At 38.8% G+C, this 18,907-nt stretch overlaps 1 protein-coding gene across 1 annotated transcript; it reads left to right on the top strand.

The window, feature by feature from the left end:
• Positions 1-7,112: 7,112 nt before the first annotated feature.
• Positions 7,113-17,984, top strand: QRFPR (pyroglutamylated RFamide peptide receptor). The gene is made up of 7 exons (XM_009579600.1): positions 7,113-7,161; positions 9,264-9,275; positions 11,942-12,100; positions 12,747-12,808; positions 13,599-13,834; positions 15,395-15,492; positions 17,387-17,984. Exons 1-7 carry the CDS (start codon positions 7,113-7,115, stop codon positions 17,788-17,790), a joined length of 1,020 nt encoding a protein of 339 aa, XP_009577895.1. The 3' UTR covers positions 17,791-17,984.
• Positions 17,985-18,907: the final 923 nt, after the last annotated feature.

The following is an 18,907-nucleotide window of genomic DNA, read 5'->3' as shown; positions in this document are numbered from 1 at the left end:
GGCTGCTGCCCTCTCTGAGGGCAGCGTTTTTCCCGCGCACCCCTGCGGAGCAGTTCGTGCTCGCACAGGGCTTAAACTCTTCGGTGAAAACTTGACGCGTCCGTTCTCCCTGGAGCCGCTGCTCGCATTAAGACGCTCGTGGTCTTTTTTCGCAGGACTGGGGCGTTATCTCCAGGTGTGTCGTTCAGTCACCTCAGCCTGCCGTCAGCTGCTTTTCCGCAGAGTTAAATAATGGCTACACCACTCCCTCAGTTAAACCTAGTGCGCTTTCATGCTTGTATTCGTTAAAAGTTGCAGTATGTGTGTGAGAAACTGTACGTTGTGTGGTGCTGATGAGGTAGTCTTGCGGTACTTTCTCTTTTTTTCTCTCTAAGTAACGAAATCTGTCTGGCAAGTGAAATATCAGTCTTTATTCACCTTAAGTTCCTCTGACAGCAGTCCACTCGGAGTCAGACCTCCTTAACCTTTTACGAGGAAAAAGAATGTGTCCTTGGAGAAATAGAGGAGTGAGAGAACATGCAGAATTTATGTTAAAATGGTGCATTATTTCCGAGATATGCTTATATCTTGGGAATTATGTTGTATTTGCATTGATATGAAGGACCTTTGGGCAACGCCTCCCTGATGCCTAGAAAGAATTACTATTTTTTTTTTTTATGCATTCCAGTTCCAAAGTAGTAAAGTAACAAAAAGACAAAAGTGAAGTAACACTGCCAATAGTATTTATCTTCCTTTTCTTGGTCTTAAGACAGTGTTTGACAATCATTGGCAGAAAAATAGAAGGGATGGTTTTACAGGAAGTAGCAGGCAACATCTTGTACAATCACAAATTGAAACATTTTTCAGAATATTTCAATATGAACAGAAAGAATGTTCATAAAGTGACACAGTTGTGTTTCAATTTCCAAGGCTTCCTGTGCTTCTGTTGTTGGGAGACAGTGAAGGTTACCTTCAGAACATGGAGATTTAATTCTAGTACATCCCACAGATTAGAATGCAAGGTAGGGATTGACAGATCAGAGAAGACTTGAGAAGCATTTGGATACCTAACCCAGTGTGAAGTGGACTTTACTTTTGTCTGAAAACCAGGAACTTTCTGGGGGAAGTGATGGATACAAAACTCCAGGGGTTACTGATAGTAAGGACAACTGTTTTATTTTCTTATGAGCTGTCTTTGGGGGAGGTAACCCCCAGCTATCAACATTCTCCTTGGAGTCCTGTTGTAAACTATGCACACCTGGAACCCTTTGGGGTGAAAGTGTTTCACCCTTCACTTTAGAAGGACCAAAATGGTGGTCAGTCCTTTATGACAGCATCCCATAACGTTTTAAAAGATAACAGCTACTCTGAAACTGTAGTTTTAAGACAGTACAGATGTTGAACCCCAAAACTAATAAGGATGTAAATAAAAATAATGGAATAAATTGATAGCTATACTGCTGTGCCTTCCTTTTGACTATTGTAGTTCCAGTTCTACTTGCACAAAGCAGAAAGTTACTCGTGGCATCAAGAGATCTCACATAAAGGGGAAAGGACTGAATTGAGCAGCTTTCCCTAAAGATAAGAGGTGTGATTCTTCTCACTCATAAGGAAGATCCTGATCTGTCAGCTTGACCATACATCTGGCCAGAATCAACCAGAAGTTGGGTGGGATGAAGCCTCCACGTGAAGTGAATTACAGTAAATATGGCACGTGGAACAGTATGGGGAAAGTATGTATGTTTCCATTTACCTTCTGTTACTGAGGATGCTTGACAAAAATCTAGAAGTAGTGAGTGTAAAAGGTTGCAACAAATACCTTCAGATATTCAGTAGTTGGATACTTTAAACTGTTCTGTGGGTTTTGCTGTACTTTTAGTCTACCCTCTTTGCTGTGCTAGAGCATCTTCAGTACAAGGGGATCCATAGTTCCCTTTGATAGCAGCCTTTATGGTCCTGGTAAGATAATTAGCTTTAACTAACAAAGTATTGGGAGGACATAATAAGTAACATAATTGATGGGTGTTACCCTTCACTGTTGCAGGGGGTGGGAGGGGGGTGTGTGTGAAGTTAAATTCAGTAAAACAAATTATGTAAACTGATGGTGTCCCAAGGGTATCTGACTCGTGAGGCTTACGCTGTGAAGCATGAATGGTGATTACAGTTATACTGCAAATCAGAGCCTGCCAGTCTGGGAGGAGTCCTTTCCTTGCTAGCTTTACTGGTTAAATTTTCCTTTTGCCTTTCATTTTGTAGTCTGAACAAGTCTATTCTCATCCACCTTAATGTAACATCTCTGAGCAGTGCAAGCTCCAACTCTGTTAAGAAAAAGGTGATTTGACTATGTATTATATCCCTGCTGGAAAAAGTGGTGCATCCTGAGACACTTGATGCTAGAAATATCTTTGGGTTTCTGAGCATCTAGTCACTTTATATCTTGATGTAGCTGCACTTGCATCACTAAAACAAACATCTGTACTAGGTGATGTGAACTGAGACATGAGTATGTTTTGTACTTGTCTTTTATTTGGAAGTTATTTTTTTTATTTCCATGCTCATATGTGTGTGTTTGTGTGTGTTTCTCTTTTTTTTCCCCTTCTGAAACCCACAGCAGAATGGGAGAGGTGAGGGGAAAACTGCAAACACTCTAGACTGTCGAGGCAGAACATACAAACATAAAACAGCCACAGTTTCAGAGTAGCTGTTATCTTTTAAGACGTTATGGGATGCTGTCGTAAAGGACTGACCACCATTTTGGTCCTTCTAAAGTGAAGGGTGAAACACTTTCACCCCAAAGGGTTCCAGGTGTGCATAGTTTACAACAGGACTCCAAGGAGAATGTTGATAGCTGGTGATGTACAGTAATTCAAATTGTGGATGGTGAAGTGGCTCTAATAGATAGTTTGTCAGAATTCTTCAGACACTGGAGATTCCTCATGTTCACTGCATTGTAATTACCAGAACTTAATTAAGTTCTGACAAAGAGGGGAAAAACTAAAGCACTGGCATGACTTTTTCCGCAGTATATTCATTAATACATCTTAACTTCACCTACAATTTAGCAACTGCAGTTTCAAGAAACTGAATGTGTGCCTCACTTTGCCTGGTGATTATGAGCATTAACACAGACCTGCTAGTTGTACATAGGCAGCAACTGGGAGCAGCACCATATTGGCCAAAAATGGGTGAATTGGTCTCACTTTTGATTCTCTGATCTCTTAAGAATTTGTACAGCTGTGTGAGACTGTAATAGTGACAGTATGTGATTTGATTTCTGAATTTATACTTTGCAACTAAAATGGCTGTAATTTCTAGGGGAACTTTTAATAAAAATCCTGCAAGCTAATCTCTCTCTAATGTGGAAGAAAATTAAATTTGTGGCTTTGGCATAAATGGTCACTGGGATCATATTTATTGGTAAGAGGAAGATAAAATGGGAAGTAAGGGGTAAATTGATGCATTCAGCAAAGGTAGTCTTGGTGCAGACTGAAGCGGTTGAGGATCTGCTCTCATGTGGTCATAGGTAGGAGGCAGCAGTAAGTGGTCTCATTGTCATACTGATGGCAGCACTGTTAAAGATAAATTTGGGCTTTTGTCTCTGGGCCAAATGTTACAAGAGACGCTTTATTTTCTGACACTGCTTAGTTAGCTGAGTAACAGCAATGTCTTTATGGAACTGCCTGGAGCGACTGGAGAATTACTTTTAATGTTGTGTAATATAATAGCCCTGGCAAAACATCCGGTGATGGTAGACGTAGCACTATGCTACATCTTTCTCGTGAATTTTGCATCTTATCAGTTAGAATATGTATTCTCAAGACAGGTGTCAGAGGGTGGCTTTTCCTGTCACTTAGATAGTAGTGAGTCGTCTGAGGCACTGGCCTCCAGCTGCCACTCAGGAGAGGGATGGGTCTTCTGTACGTTGCTGTCATATCTGGTGCTCCTTGACATGGCAGTTTCCTCTTCTCTAAAGGCTTGGTTGAAAACCAAGTGGCATCTTATACGCAGTTGAGTATTTAGGGTGCTTTCTGTTCTTTACCAAACATCTTGTATCAAGCAGTGTGTTACCTTACTTACAACTTTCCTGTGTGAGAATGCACAAACATTCCTTACTGAGGGATTAAAATTAAATCTTAGCAATGAAAATGCCTGGGCCTTTTGTGTCTGATATTCTTGGATACCTCTGCAAAATCTCATTTCTGTTCTTCAGCGAGACATTGGAAACTTCTTCACTCTGACTTGTTTCTGGAAGAGTTTCCAAATACTCTCAAGCTCTGCTGACATGCTGTTAGGGTTAATACTAGACAGTAAAGCTGGATGTGAGACATCCAGTTATTTGAATCTCCAGTTTTAAAGCTTTTTTTAAAGTTTCCAATTTAAGTTGTCTAGACTTGCTGTAAATCGGGTCAGGGACACAAGAGCACTCTTCATTTGCCTCCTGCAGTGTGAGAAGTTATCTCTCAGGATTGATCCGCTTCTGTAAGAGCAGTGTGATTTTTGTTCTATCTGTAATGGTGAAATCTTGCCTTATCCTTCATTCTCGGTGCCCTGCTATTGTGTATTTTGTGGTATTTGCTTGTGAGTAGGGGCAGGAATAAAATTCTTTATTAAGATGGTTCGAGAAAGGGTTATACAGTGAATGCCTCAGTAAAGGAAATAACAGGCTTAGGGGTTTTTTTGTATGTAATGTATTGGCAGGGTGTTTTGCTTAAAATCAGCAAAACAATGCTGACAAAAGGAAACTTATTCTACTCACATGCTCAGTATAGGGAATTTCTTACTGCAAGTTGTGCATGTCATTAATTAGTGTAAATATTAAACACTATGACTGATGTGAAATGTTTGCTGTTGCATTAATTGGGCAAAGAAATAAAGCAAGTTTTAGGACGTGGATAGATTCGTTAGTGTTTCCTGTGAGGTGGTGGTTATGTCCTTTTCCTTAGTAAAAATACCTGGCAATCTCTGCCTTGCATTGAGTGAACAGGACTGTTTGCCATGTCCTGTTTTGTCCCTGCTAGCGAGTCCCCTTTCTCTCTTCAGAAAAGACCTGGATCTTTAACCTCTATCCCTGCCAAAAGTACCTACCTGTACTACTTGTTGTTTGTACCACAATTGCAGACAGTAGTTTACTGCAGTAGTTTTGTGTTCTAGCAGCAGTGCCGTGCTGCACAGCTGTTCTGCACCTTTGCATGTTTGTATTTGTTTTTACTCACCAATGGCTGCATTTTGAAATAGGCTGCTGATCCAAGTTTGCCTGAAGACTGTGGTGCCCATTTCAGTGGCTTTGTAAACCCACGGGCAGAGAAGCTGCATGTGAGCCTTGGAGGGAAGGGGGAAGGAGGGTAAACAGTGTGGAATACCTTGGTCAGCTAGGCCAAGGTGTGTGGTCCACACTTTCAAATTGCAGGATAGAGGGAATGGTGTGGACTCCATCTTGCATCAGTAAATAAACTATAGGCTATTCGAGGTGCATGGTCTAATTGCATGGGCTCATGCCATACCATTTTATCTCAGTTGCTGTAGTTGACCATAAACAGACTTAAACTACCACAGGTCTACTATCAAGTGCTACACTCATGCCTTTTTCTGGGCAGACGTATGTGTAATGTTCTTTATCCTCTATACGTAACGTGAGAGACTTGTGCATCACGGATGGTAAACTACTAAGGATGCAAAATGCCTGTATACCCAAGAATCGATATAAACCAATGCATTGCCCAAGTATGAAAGACCCTTAAGGATATTATCTGTATGATGATGACTGACTTGTTTTCTGTCCTGAAGTTACAAAATATAATAAAACTTACCTTGCTTGCATCAAGTGAGCTGGAGAGAACTGGTTTATGTGCTGTGATAGAGATTTTAGCAAGGGCTTGGTCAATAGCATTTTAACAGAGGAAGGAACAATTTAACTTTTATCTGAGAAGGGTTTTAGGATTTTGCCTTTGTTACCCTAATAAAAGAAGAACTGATCTTTTAAATGGATGATGAAATGGCTAAATCAGTTACAGGCACAACACCTGATAAGGCATGAAGAATTGTTTAAGGGAATACCATTTATATTTGCAGTCTTCTGAATGTGTTATCACTGGGGAAAACTAATCATTGCTTGAATAATCTATGCAATTTTCAGCATAGGAATACTTTTGGAAACCTCTTAGCTTCTTGAAAAAGAGAGGCAATTAGTTATTGTCATTCCCAGTATTCCTCTGCAAATGATTTTCTTTCCCAATTGGAAATGGTCAGTATTAAATGCTGCCGTGCTGTCTTCACTAACAATCTATTGGAAGTGTTTGCTGAAAGCCTTACCTTGTACAAACTTACAACATTTTGATACATATTTAAGATATTAGGTAAAGTATTATTATTATTTAAAATATTCAAAAAAGTCACATGTTTCTGTACTGGGGGGATGTAAGTGGAAAATGAACAGTCAAAAAGGAGATACTTTTTCAGCAAGTCTTTCTAAGAAAAAAATATTTTTTAAACAGCCTTTAGAAAGTCTTTGAAAAATATTAATTGGATTCTTTCTGATTTAGGCATATTAGGCATATCAGATGCCCAAAATTACTTCATAGATTGCAAAAGAACTGAAGCATAATTATGTTCTGAAATATTCAGCGTAGCCACAGCCAAAAAAACCCCAAATGTGAACCAGAATCTGAGAAATAGACTGCAGTTTTCCCAGTGCCTAGTTTTAGCACAAGAAGACTTCAGTGCTGGGATCATATCAGAATGCTTAATGTACTGGAGCTGTGTTTATCTCTGCATTTGGAAGCATTGCATAGGTATATTTTGTGCATTATAGTATGAAAATGTCCCAGGCGCCTCAAAGACCTGGAATAAGTCTAGCTGTGTGTTTTGCATTTGGAAGCATAAAGTAGCACCCTTTTTCCCCCAGGCTCCATCTGTCTAGAGTTTGGCTCATTTAACGTTCATTAATGACCTCGGGTAGCTGGTGTCCACACAAATTTTGGAGTCAGGCTCAAGAATTTAAACTTCACTTTAAGTGAGGATCTAGCCAGACTTTTCATATGAATCAAACTAAACATTGCTTTCAAGAGTAAGTCAGTGGTTGCATTAATCCTGGATTTTTATCGTTATATCCTGATTCTGATTTAGGGGCAAGGGGAATGCCCCTTTGTTCTGAAAGTGGCTGGTTAACTCAAGGATGGGATGCACGTAAGGAGGCATCCAGAAGAGGAATTTCTGTTTTGAAGTCACTCTCACTTTTTAATCCTGTGTATTGTATTTATCAGTGTCCTAGTTTCAGCTGGGATAGAGTTAATTTTCTTCCTAGTAGCTGGTATAGTGCTGTGTTTTGGATTTAGTATGAGAACAATGTTGGTAACACACTGATGTTTTAGTTGTTGCTAAGTAGCGTTTACGCTAGTCCAGGACTTTTCAGCTTCCTGTGCTCTGCCAGATGCACAAGAAGCTGGGAGGGGGCACAGCCAGGACAGCTGACCCAAACTGGCCAATGGGGTTTTCCATACCATATGACATCATGCTCGGCATACAAAGCTGGGGGAAGAAGACGGAAGGGGGGAAATTCGTCTTCCCAAGTAACCATTGTGCGTGTTGGAGCCCTGCTTTCCTGGAGATGGCTGAACACCTGTCTGCTGATGGGAAGTGTGAATGAATTCCTTGTTTTGCTTTGCTTGCATGCATGGCTTTTGCTTTACCTATTAAACGGTCTTTATCTCAACCCACGAGTTTTCTCACTTCTACTCTTCTGATTCTCTCCCCCATCCCACCAGGGGGGAGTGATCGAGTGGCTGCATGGTGCTTAGTTGGGGATTAAACCATGACAACTAGGTGATCTATCATTGTGAAGCCTAAGAGAAAACTAATTTGGGTCAATTAACAGTGATACATAGGGAAGCAGAGTAGTCCATGTAGATGCTTTACCTTCTGAGAGTGGGTGACTAGGACCGGGAGTGCGAGGATGTGAGGTTGCTGTGTCAGGTGGGCTTTAGCTGCCAAATCTTGCTGGAAGTGTATATTCTGCTTGCTTTTTTTTGCCTGCTTTTTTTCTTGCTTTTATTGCACTTCTCGTCATTGAAAGAAAAGGCAAATAATGATTTTGGGGTTTTTTTCAATGATTTAAAGGCTGTAGGGGTTTAAGATAAAGAATTGGTAATAACAGAACAAGATAACTTGGGGAAAAAAGTGAATGATCGAGCTTCTCTTAACTTCTTTCACTTGACAGTGAAGGTGGCTTTAGTAATTAATGATTTAAATCAGCAGCTAAGAAATATTGGTTTATATAAATTTTAATGTTGTTTGGAATCTGCACTTCATAGTTATTTTTCTAGAAAATGGTTGCATCTTTCCAGTTAATCATTAAAATGTGAGGTATCTGTTTAATTAGAGGTAGTTCTTTTACAAGGTGGGAGACTACTTTTTGATAAGTAAGAAAGAGGATACTTTAAATGTATGCATGTATTAAGTTTTTTCCCTTAGGGAAGCTTAATTAATCACTATTTTCTGATGTAATTTATTATGTGGTTGTCATTTACTGTTGTGAAGTTTTTGGATGGAAGTTGTAGTGTAACTGAAGTGCAGGAGGACAGTATTGTTGTCTGTTACCTACCTGCCTAGTTACCTCTAGGCAGTGAATGTACTGTTCTAATTGATGTATCAGTCAGACTTATTTGAAGCAAGTAGATCTCGTCCTTTCTTATCTCATTTTTCTTCATAGGTTTGAAGAAGAGTGCATACTTCCCTGCTTCTTAATTCTGTTTCTCATCTTTGAAAGACAAATATCTCTAATTGCTTTCTTCCATCTCACAGGCTACTTGCCTCTTCTAATCTGTTTATTACAATTTGGGGTGCTGTAGGTTTATGTTGATGACTGGTATGTCTCAGGACAACTTTTAGACTTTGTTTCTAAAAATCTGTCTTAAACCCTATCTGCTTTTTCAGTGTTATTTCAGTGTGTATAGAGCCAGGAAACACTTCACGTTCCCTTCCTTTTGCCATTAAAATGAAGTGACTTCTTTCTTCCGCAAATGCTTCCTTTATGCAACTGCTGATTAGCTTAATGACTCCAAAAACATTATAAGGAGTGAGATTTAAATAATCTTGCCTGAAACTCACTTATCTTAAGTGGGCTTTTGTTCTTTACTTTTGTAGGTTACTCTTTAACTAATTGTCCTCTTTAGATAGGATCTGAAATTATGTTTTGAACAATATGTTGTTTAAAAAGAAATAAAGAACAAAATAAAGCTGTTCAATGCCTTTATCATAAAGATAAAAAGCAAATCCATTCTTATTTTCAGATTGGTTGGGAGGTATGGAACATCATTGTATTCTTAATCCAATGTTGATTTATTATAGGTAAGGGTATCATGACAAGGACATAGTACCCGATACAAATAACTAAAATATCTAGCAGCCATGTTAGTGAATGGAAAGAAGACTTGAAAGATACTAGCTGTTAAATCATATTCTCTTCAAACCATGTTCTAAACAGCTACATTTTTATAAGCTTGATTAGAAAAAAGGCGTAAACTAGTATATTCCTTTCAAGTTTTCTGTTACTCTGAGATAAGTCTGAACACAAACATGTGAAAACTAGCTTGACGTGTTTTTAATGTATCAGTGTTTCACACAGCTGTTTTTTGCCTGTCCCAGTCTTATTTTAATTTCACTGTCTAAACTATGATGTAGTAGCATAATTTGGTTTTTGGGGTTTTTTTCCGCAAAACTTAACATGTCTTGTTTACAGTAAAAATCGGCTTTTTTTCTCAGTTTTTGCAGAAGGGACTTTCACCTAACAGGCACTTAAGAATGGGGTTGCATCAGTTTCTTCTTGCTGCAGGTGAAGCTTGTTTTACACCAATAGGTTAAATATTAAGTGAAATGTGCATGCATTATTGAATCAGGGACTAGACCTCAGTACCTGTTTCCCTAATAATGAGTATGCAAGTTTGCAAGTATTGTTGTTTGGGGTTTTTTGGTTTTTTGTTTTTTTTTTGTTTTTTCCCCCTGGCTATGAAAATCTGTACGTGTTCTTGTGAGATGGTCCATTTCAGAGGGAGTTCCGGAAGGTGGGGTCCTAATGGTAAGGCTTTCTTCTCAAGGTTGGGGAGCCAGGATTCCAGGCCCCCTTTTCCACACTTCCCTTGTTCAGTGATTACAGCATTCAGTCAATTTAAGGGCAGGACGAAGAGATGCGTTATCTGTGTTTTGGAAGGCTTAGATCTAGTAAAACCTACCTAGCATGTTAAATCAAGTCTCACATGCAAGGTTGTGTTTAGTGTCCAGAATACCGTGTCCAGTTTTGGACCCACATGTTTCATGGGAGTTTACTTTGTGCTTATTGAAGCCAAAGAAGAAGTGGGGGGAATTTTATTGTGTAAATTGCAGTTGATGCCAGATGTCAAGATGTCTTGTCTTGCTCTTTCTGACACCCTGGCAAAATACATTCTAGATGAGAAAGAGACATGCAGCCCAGTACATCATCTTCCCTGCAGTTCCTACTGACCATGCTAAGATTTCATTCAAGTAGCTTGAAATTGGGCTGCATGGTGTATTTTTACTCTGTTTTAAGCCAGATCTGTGTGCACATTCACGGTGTTGCTGGTGTTGAGTATGTACTTGAAAGGTACTTGACTTCCATCCTGTGCCCCTTGCCCTCCCCTTCCCTTTTTGGAGCCACAGAAAAAGGGATTTTGTGGGCAGCTAGAATTGATAAGATCAGTAACAAACCAGTTCCTTCTGGTAAGCCCAGTGGCTTTTAGCCTGGCCAAATAGACAGAAGTTTCCCTGTTCCTTGTTCCCTTCATGGAGGACAGGATTAAGTTTTGATAGTTTCCTGTTTGTTTTCTTTCTGTTTTCTATGCTTTCATTGCTTAAGGTGTCTGTAGCATCTTAAAGCTTGACTTACAATTGGATCAGATATTCCTTTGGCTATTTTGAGTTTATGGGTTATATCTGGGTAAAGTATAATTAATGATCAAGTAAGGGAAATAACCCCAGCTGTTGCTGAAGTGAATAGCTGATACTGAACTGTCAGAATGTGAGGGAACTGTGAGAATGCGGGCATACAAAATTATCTCAGGGTCAGAAATATGGTCAGAAAATGAGTAAATGAGAAGTAGTTTGGGGAAGGCATTAACGTAAGATTTTTGAGAGAGTAATTTGCACCGCAGTTTCTAAGATGGTTGGGACTTGAGGACGAATAATGGAGAATGACTAGTATGTTAGGAATTGAATATGTAATTTTGGGAAGCTATAGCAGCAATGAAATCTGAAGATCTGTGCTAGCTGTGCATAAATACTCACAGTGGAAACCTATACAACTGTGAAAATGCAGGCAGGAAATTGCATTTAATTTGGACAGTGTCATTAACACAACGCGTTAATCAGGAAAGAGGGAGACTTGGAGAATGGAAAGATGATGAAGAGATTGGATTTCTCCTCTTATGTTACACCTCTTAGAGGACTCCTATATATATGTCGCTTGGCAGAATGATGCATTAAGTGCCAAAGTATACGAATAGAGTGGTATTTAAATGAACAGAAAGAATGTATTTGCAACAGCAGAAAAGGTAAACTTTTAAACAGGTAACGCTAAGACCTTCATAAAACTGGAGAGTAATCTTGCCAAGATGAAAAGATTATAAATATCCCTGTAACTTGGCACATTTGAAAACAGATGGTGGAAGACTTGGTCAAAAGTGAAATAGGAGTAAGTCTGACTGATACAGAGCAAGCGAATATGTCCTTAGAAGTCTTGGTTTTGCAGATGTAGTGTGTACGACAGAAGAATGACTATTGAAAGCTGCATTTGACAAATAGCTTAAATAGGTGACTTGTCAGTTTAGCTGTTAAAATAAATCTAAGAATATTAGTCTGCTCTTTTTGCACAATAGCACTTTACTAATGAAGTCTAGTATTAATAGCTTTTTCATGAACTGCAACAGTTGCATGCCTTACTTTCTGACTATTGCAGGTGCCTTCGCTTGCAAGATGGTACCATTTGTTCAATCCACTGCTATTGTAACTGAGATTCTTACAATGACCTGCATTGCTGTGGAAAGACACCAGGGAATTGTGCATCCACTAAAAATGAAATGGCAGTACACCAATAAAAGAGCTTTCACGATGCTTGGTAAGATTTTAGGCATCTCCAGTAATCATGTGTATAGAGAAATAATCTTCAGTGTAGCTGGTATAGATGGCATAGCAGAACAGAAGGTACTGATAAGACCAGGGATTCAGAGGTAGAGTTAATGTTAAGTCTGGTAAAGTTTATAAAATTGCTCAAGGATAGTGCCTATATGTATAGTAATTACTAGCCAAAAACCCAACAAGAAACTTAGAATCTGAAGTCAAAGATTTACTTAACCAAGACTCTGATAAACCTTTGGCAGCCTTTTCTTTCTTTTTTTTTTTTTTTTTTTTTTTTTTTTTCTTTTTAAGAAATGTTCAAAATGTACAAGCACTGCTAAAGCAATGTCACAGCTGTAAATGGTCTTTCCATTATAACACAAAGAGGACATACATAATGCTGCTCAGGCAAATTAAGTTGCCTTTACACTTAAATGAAGGTACTTTGAGAGAAAGAAAACTGATAACAAAAGAGCATGCTGTTATTGATGTGAATGTTGACTGATGTATGCCTCATATAGAAAACTTTGTTCTTTATTTAAATTGTCTACTTTGCCTGACTTTTTAAAGATGAAGCTGTTAAACTGTTCATACCAAAACTTATGCTGCTTGTTGTACAAAGTATTAAAAAATCTATTTGTTTACAGGCATAGTCTGGTTGCTGGCAGTTATTGTTGGGTCACCTATGTGGCACGTGCAACGGCTTGAGGTATGTTAGGTGAAATGGGGATTTATATTTTAAACTCGGTCCTTGCTGGATCTTTTTGTACTTTTAGCAATGAAATTGAATAAACTCCGAAGAAATGAGGGTGGGATAAGAGAAGTGGAGCTTTTGTTCTGCATGCCAGCATGAGAAAGGCTAAGGATTAGGACTTGCATGCACTGGAAGAAGGACTATCAGCAGGGGCTAGTCATGTCTACCCTCCCCAGTTGTGTCAAAGACTTCCACTGTGACTTCCTTTTGGTTTATTGGTACACTGGCACACAGCAGTTGTAGGGCTTAGATTACTATTTCAGGATGACACAGTGTTCCCTGAGATTTGGAAGAACTGTGCGTAGTATAAAATGTAATTAGCTGCCCATTATAGTTTAAGGAGTTACTGTAAACTTTTGGAGGAAAAAAAGAAGGCTTGTAAGAATCTGCTGCTTATGAGTCTGAATGTTAACAAATCTGTTTGTTTTTTTTTTTTTTATGTGACTTTTCTATACACCCATCTTTACTTGCAAAACGTGTAGCCAAGGTCTCCTTTGAAAATCCTCGTTAAAAAAAAAAAAAGTTTTGAGGAGGAGTGCAAATCAGAGCATCCCCTGACGTCTCTTTGTCAACTTGGATCAACTCAACACTTGATGTAGAAAAGTGCTTGGAAGAATTTTGTAACTTTGAAAAGTTTCTGTTGAATTTTGGTTGTTGTATTAAGAGCAAGGAATATTTGAGTGTGCTTGGTTCTTACACTTGGCGTAAACGCTGTAATGACTCATCTCCTTTACACTTGTTACAGGTTAAATATGACTTTCTGTATGAAAAAGTTTATGTTTGTTGCTTGGAAGAATGGGCCAGTCCGATTTATCAGAAGATATATACGACTTTTATTCTTGTTATACTCTTCCTTCTTCCACTGATGTTGATGCTTTTTTTGTACACTAAAATTGGCTATGAACTCTGGATTAAGAAACGAGTGGGAGATGCTTCAGTTCTTCAAACCATTCATGGGAGTGAAATGTCTAAAATATCAAGGTTTGTAACGTAAAATACAATTGGAACTTTGACTTCTAGAAAGCTTTTTTTTCCCCCCTGACAGTTCTTGAAAACCAGTGAAAAAAAAAAAATCTGTCTTTCCTTATCCATTGGGAAGTCTACAAGCATAGACCAGATTTTAAAAGCTAGCTAGTTATTTAACACTTAGATACCCAATTTAAGGCAATCTAAACAGATAGTTTTCTTCAAAGTATAGTGTAGCCACACTTTGGAAGTCAAGCCCTTTCAATAAATCTCATACTATACATTGTGAAATGCTTGTTTTTAAAAGATGTAGGCCATGAGTTAGAAGATGACTCGGGGAAAATGCTGCTACGTTATTTCCCTATGTTATATGGATAGTTTTTTATATAATTCTGAGACTGTGAACACTGCTTTGTGATCCTATTATAAGTTAAATTGGCATATGGGAAAAAATCAGAATTCATTTAAAAACTACTTTGGTACAGTTTAACTTGATATAGCTTCCAGAGAGTTTTGCGTGTTCTCAGATGTGTTTGTGTGAGACTATCCAGATGGTAATGCTCTATCTGAAAAGTTATGAAAATCAATAATTATCAACTTTGCTTTTTAGCACTAAATATGGGCTACCCTTAATATTGCTTCATGTTTTTTCCTTTCATTTGGCAAATTGATCTGTTGCTTGTTGTGCTAGAAACCTCTAACAGTTCTGCTCGTTGAGGAGAGTATCACCTTAAGTATCGACTGTAAGGAGAATACTGACAAGCAGCTTAAAGATAAATGATTCCTTAGATATTTGTCTAACAAAGTGCCTAAGGAAATGGACCCTTGTAAGTCCAAACTGAAAGAGGGTGCAATCTCACAGGTAATCTTAGGGCTACTCCTCAGCTTATTTTCACACAGTGGGGAGAAGATCCTGTAACTGCTACCAGTGAAGTGCTGCTTCTTCAGCTCAAATGAGAGATCCATCTTGGGATCTATAAATGTAGTTGTATGAATTATATGTCAATTTGGGGATGACAATAAATTCATGTATACCTTGAGTTTGTGAGGTATTACAGTGGAGGCAGGGAGTGTGTTTCTTGCTCTTACTCCAGCACTTCACCTACCAGAATGTTGCAGGTGTAGTTTCAATTACTCTCTGTCAAATTCTCTGTGTAATCAGGTTCTGCAGGTATGGTCAGTGCTCCCAGATCTAAGAAGAGGCTCTTGGTTTTTTTGAGCTTTTAATGGAATTTCATGTATTTTTTTCCACCCCATCTCTTACTATTGGAATTGCATCTGCTTGAATAGAGTGAAAATGCCTTGCAAGATATGCTAATGTCATTGCTTGCTGCAGCTGCAAAGTGCATTGCTTTCCCAAAAGAGAGAAATAAAAGGTGTTAATTGATGTACTATATTTATATGATGCTGCATTTTTTATTTCAAAGGGGATTGTGTACTTCTGAGCATTCTTCCGGGGTTTTATTTGCATCTGCAACCATCAGAACACATTTACAGATCTAACTTGAAGAGACACATCTAACTATCAGTCAATTCTTAAGTGATTCAGTATGGAATGTCTTGATGCAATTTCAGGAAGAAGAAGCGAGCAATTGTTATGATGGTGACAGTGGTGTTTCTCTTTGCAGTCTGTTGGGCCCCTTTCCATGTGATTCACATGATGATAGAATACAGTGAGTATCTGCCATGTGTTATACAATAAAGGCTTTTGTAGTTTTTTTTGATAATGGAACTACAGGTTGTGAAAAGCTGGTGCTGCTGCAGCATTCAGCTATAGAATACCTTCTGCTACCAAAGGTTAATGTTGTGCTTATAAATCCTGCATCACTGTCTTGTAATAGGGATACATAGCCAACAACAGATGAATTATTCTGAAGTCTACAAGTGATAGACAGATCTGCAGTGCTCACAGAAAAAGAGTAGATCTCAAAAAAACTCTTACAAATGTAGTGTTTGATACGCTTGCGTGTCAGCCAGATCTCTTCTTCCCTGCTGTGTGAATTAAAAAAAAAAAAAAGATAATCTTTGTGTCTTGCTGTAAACCCTACTGAACTTCGTTGCAGGGTGGGTGGGAGGGAACCCAAACTCTACCAGCTCTTTTAGAATATAAGCTCTTTAGAAAGGAGATTGTCATTGCTTCTCAATTTGTACAACACATAATCCAGTCCTGAAAAGGAGGTTTGCTAGGCCTTGCAAGACTCAAGAAAAAGCAAGACTTGACTATTAGGATGGTGAGGATATCTCTGTAGATTCTTTTTCTTTCTATGTCTGTCATGCTACCCTCATTTACTGAAAGGTCAAAAGTACCTGGCTGGAAGGTAAAAGTTATTTCCAAGTATAAAACCTCTTGAACAAGTAACTTTTTAATTCAAACTTAATTTTAATTTAATGTGTGAAGACTTCTATTTGCATCCACTTAAGTTGTCATACTGCTTTGAGTTAAACTGCTATGAAATATTTATCACTTCTCTTGCCCTGTTTTAACGAGAGAGACATACTGGAAATATAAATACTGGACGTCATAGTGATAATACCCAATGAATCCAGCTGAACTTTTTCAGTGTTCTGGACTGGATACTAGCTTGGAAATGCCCTCAATGCTTGTTATCTTTGCTTTTTGCTATTTGCCCTGTTCTCTGGGGTCTTGCACTGTTCATCTCCCATCTCCTGCATGGGTACTGGGATAGCACATGGGACTATGCAGCAGGCTATGTGTAGGAACAAGGGGAAGTTTTCAGTAGTTGTACTCTACCAAAGGCAGCACATGTTTCTTTGTCTTCTGTCACAAATAAGGTTGTATGTAGCAGATAAATCAGTAGTCCTGCAGCCAGTCAGCTGAACCAAATGATGTTTATGCCTGGGCAGAATCAGAAGTGCAGAAGCTGTAACTATTAACATTTTCTGGGTTGTCCCATGTTAAGGTTGCCCAACACTCCATGAGCTGTTTGCTCTCTTTTCACTGCTAGTTTCAGGAATTATTTCAGGTGCTACAAGGCCTTTATTTTACTTGCCATATAAACTTTTGTAGTGCTTATCCAAAGTTTGGTCACTGAGTATTTGTATTCAAGGAATTCAGTCCTCTGATCTTAGTGCTGAAAGAGTGAGAGATGTGACCAAGAAGATGCATTTTTACCTCCATGAGCTGATCTGTGTCAGCACAGAGAAAGAAGCCATGTATGGTCAGTGAGAAGACAGGGATTGCTGTTAAAGTACTTACACGTTTGATATGGACATGAAATGCAGAGCCAGAAGAACAACTTGAATAAACGAGGTCTATACTTAGCAGACTGGAAGTTTTCTGTCGCTTGGCCATTGGGCAAGTTTTCTGGCTCTTAAATTGCCTCTTTTGAATGACTGTCCTTATTTACATATACTCAAAGCAGGGCTATGTGGTAGATTTTGGTCTTTCCTTGCTGATGAAACCCTGTTGTTGTTATTAAGAACCTCCAGCGAGGTCTTCTGTTGATTTTAAACAAAAGCTTCTAATGCCAGGTTGGATATAAATAGCTAAGTAGTAGACATTTGTGCCATTCTGTGCTTACAGCATATTTCCTTTTTCCTTTCCAGGTAATTTTGAAAAGGAGTATGATGATGTGACAGTCAAAATGATCTTTGCAATCGTTCAGATTACAGGATTCTTCAATTCTATTTGTAACCCTATTGTGTATGCTTTCATGAATGAAAACTTCAAGAAAAATTTTTTGTCTGCCATCTGCTTCTGCATTGTCAAAGAAAATGCATCACCAACCAGGCAACTTGGGAACTCGGGGATTACTATGAGGCGGCAAAAGGCAAGTGTTTCTCAAAGAGATCCCATTGACTCGGACGAAGCCAGGAGGGAGGCATTCAGCGATGGCAACATTGAAGTCAAGTTCTGCGATCAGCCAGCTTCAAAAAAGAATTTGAAAAGGCACCTCGCCTTATTCAGCTCTGAGCTTACTGTGCATTCTGCATTAGGAAATGGACAGTAGCATCACAAAGGTTTTGAGAATAGAAAAAGCATTCTCTTTATATGATAACTTCGAATAAGCCATTTAAAATAGTTTTCTACTTTGCATGCTGAAATGAGGGGGAAAATATTTTGTGGATTATTACAACATTGGGATAATGGTTGAGAAAATGTAATATATTTTATAAGGTTGATGAGTAAAACGTTGAAAAACAATATTACTGTATGATTTCCGGGGGGGCGGGGGGGGAGGAAACCAAAACATTTTTCTTCCTAAGCTAAGTTAGGGCTTATTTGCCCTCTGCTTTAGGTAAATTGAACAAGTATTGCTTGCTCTGTTTATTCTGTGTCTGGATGCTGGCACACTGCTGGACCATACACAGCTGAATGCCAGAAGACAGGAACTGTGGAGAGAATGCACGCTTTTTTTTGGACAACTTGGAAATCTGACATGGGTCTAACATTGTAAGATCTGCTCTCTGCAGCTCTGACGACAGAGGAGCTTCAGATCAAAGTTCAGGAAAAATGCGGACTGAGATGCAATTCTATTTTGGGAAAAAAAGTATATGAAAGAGCCAGCGAGAATTTGGCTCTGAAGAAATTAAGATTTAAACATTGCACGCATGTTCAGATTTTGCTAACAGGAAGCATATTAGAAATTAACAATGCATGCATAATTATTGTGCTGTTTTTACAGGTTAATTATTGGGTACAAATTTAAATGCCAGTGTACTGCTATGTAAACTGCATTGTTCTGCTGAAAAATGTAGAAGTTGAAAAAGTGCAGATGCTGGAGGTGTGGTCTGTAGAGTGGACACTGAGTTTAACTTAGTCATGCTTGTATACGTGACTTACGGGTTGAAAGTGTCGTGTTGCCGTTTTCTGGAGGGATATAAGCGCCAGATCCAGAGCCTATTGGGACTCTACAGGAGACTTTCGATTGACTATCACGGCCTTTTGACCAGACACCTCTCTGAAGACATGCACAAATTTCTCTCTCTCTCCATCATCTTCAAAATGGATTAATTACTGTCTAAGAACAGGGCCAGTGTTGTGTTATTTTTAGGCTTCACAGTAAATTACGGGGTTGAAATCCATATAAATTCCAAACATTTTTGCTCCCAGTGGGTCAAACTCAA

The sequence above is a fragment of the Fulmarus glacialis genome, unplaced genomic scaffold (assembly GCF_000690835.1).
Source record: "Fulmarus glacialis isolate BGI_N327 unplaced genomic scaffold, ASM69083v1 scaffold27610, whole genome shotgun sequence".
NCBI lineage: Eukaryota > Metazoa > Chordata > Aves > Procellariiformes > Procellariidae > Fulmarus > Fulmarus glacialis.
Note: the sequence above shows the minus strand (reverse complement) of the source record. Positions and strands in the feature narration are given on the sequence as shown.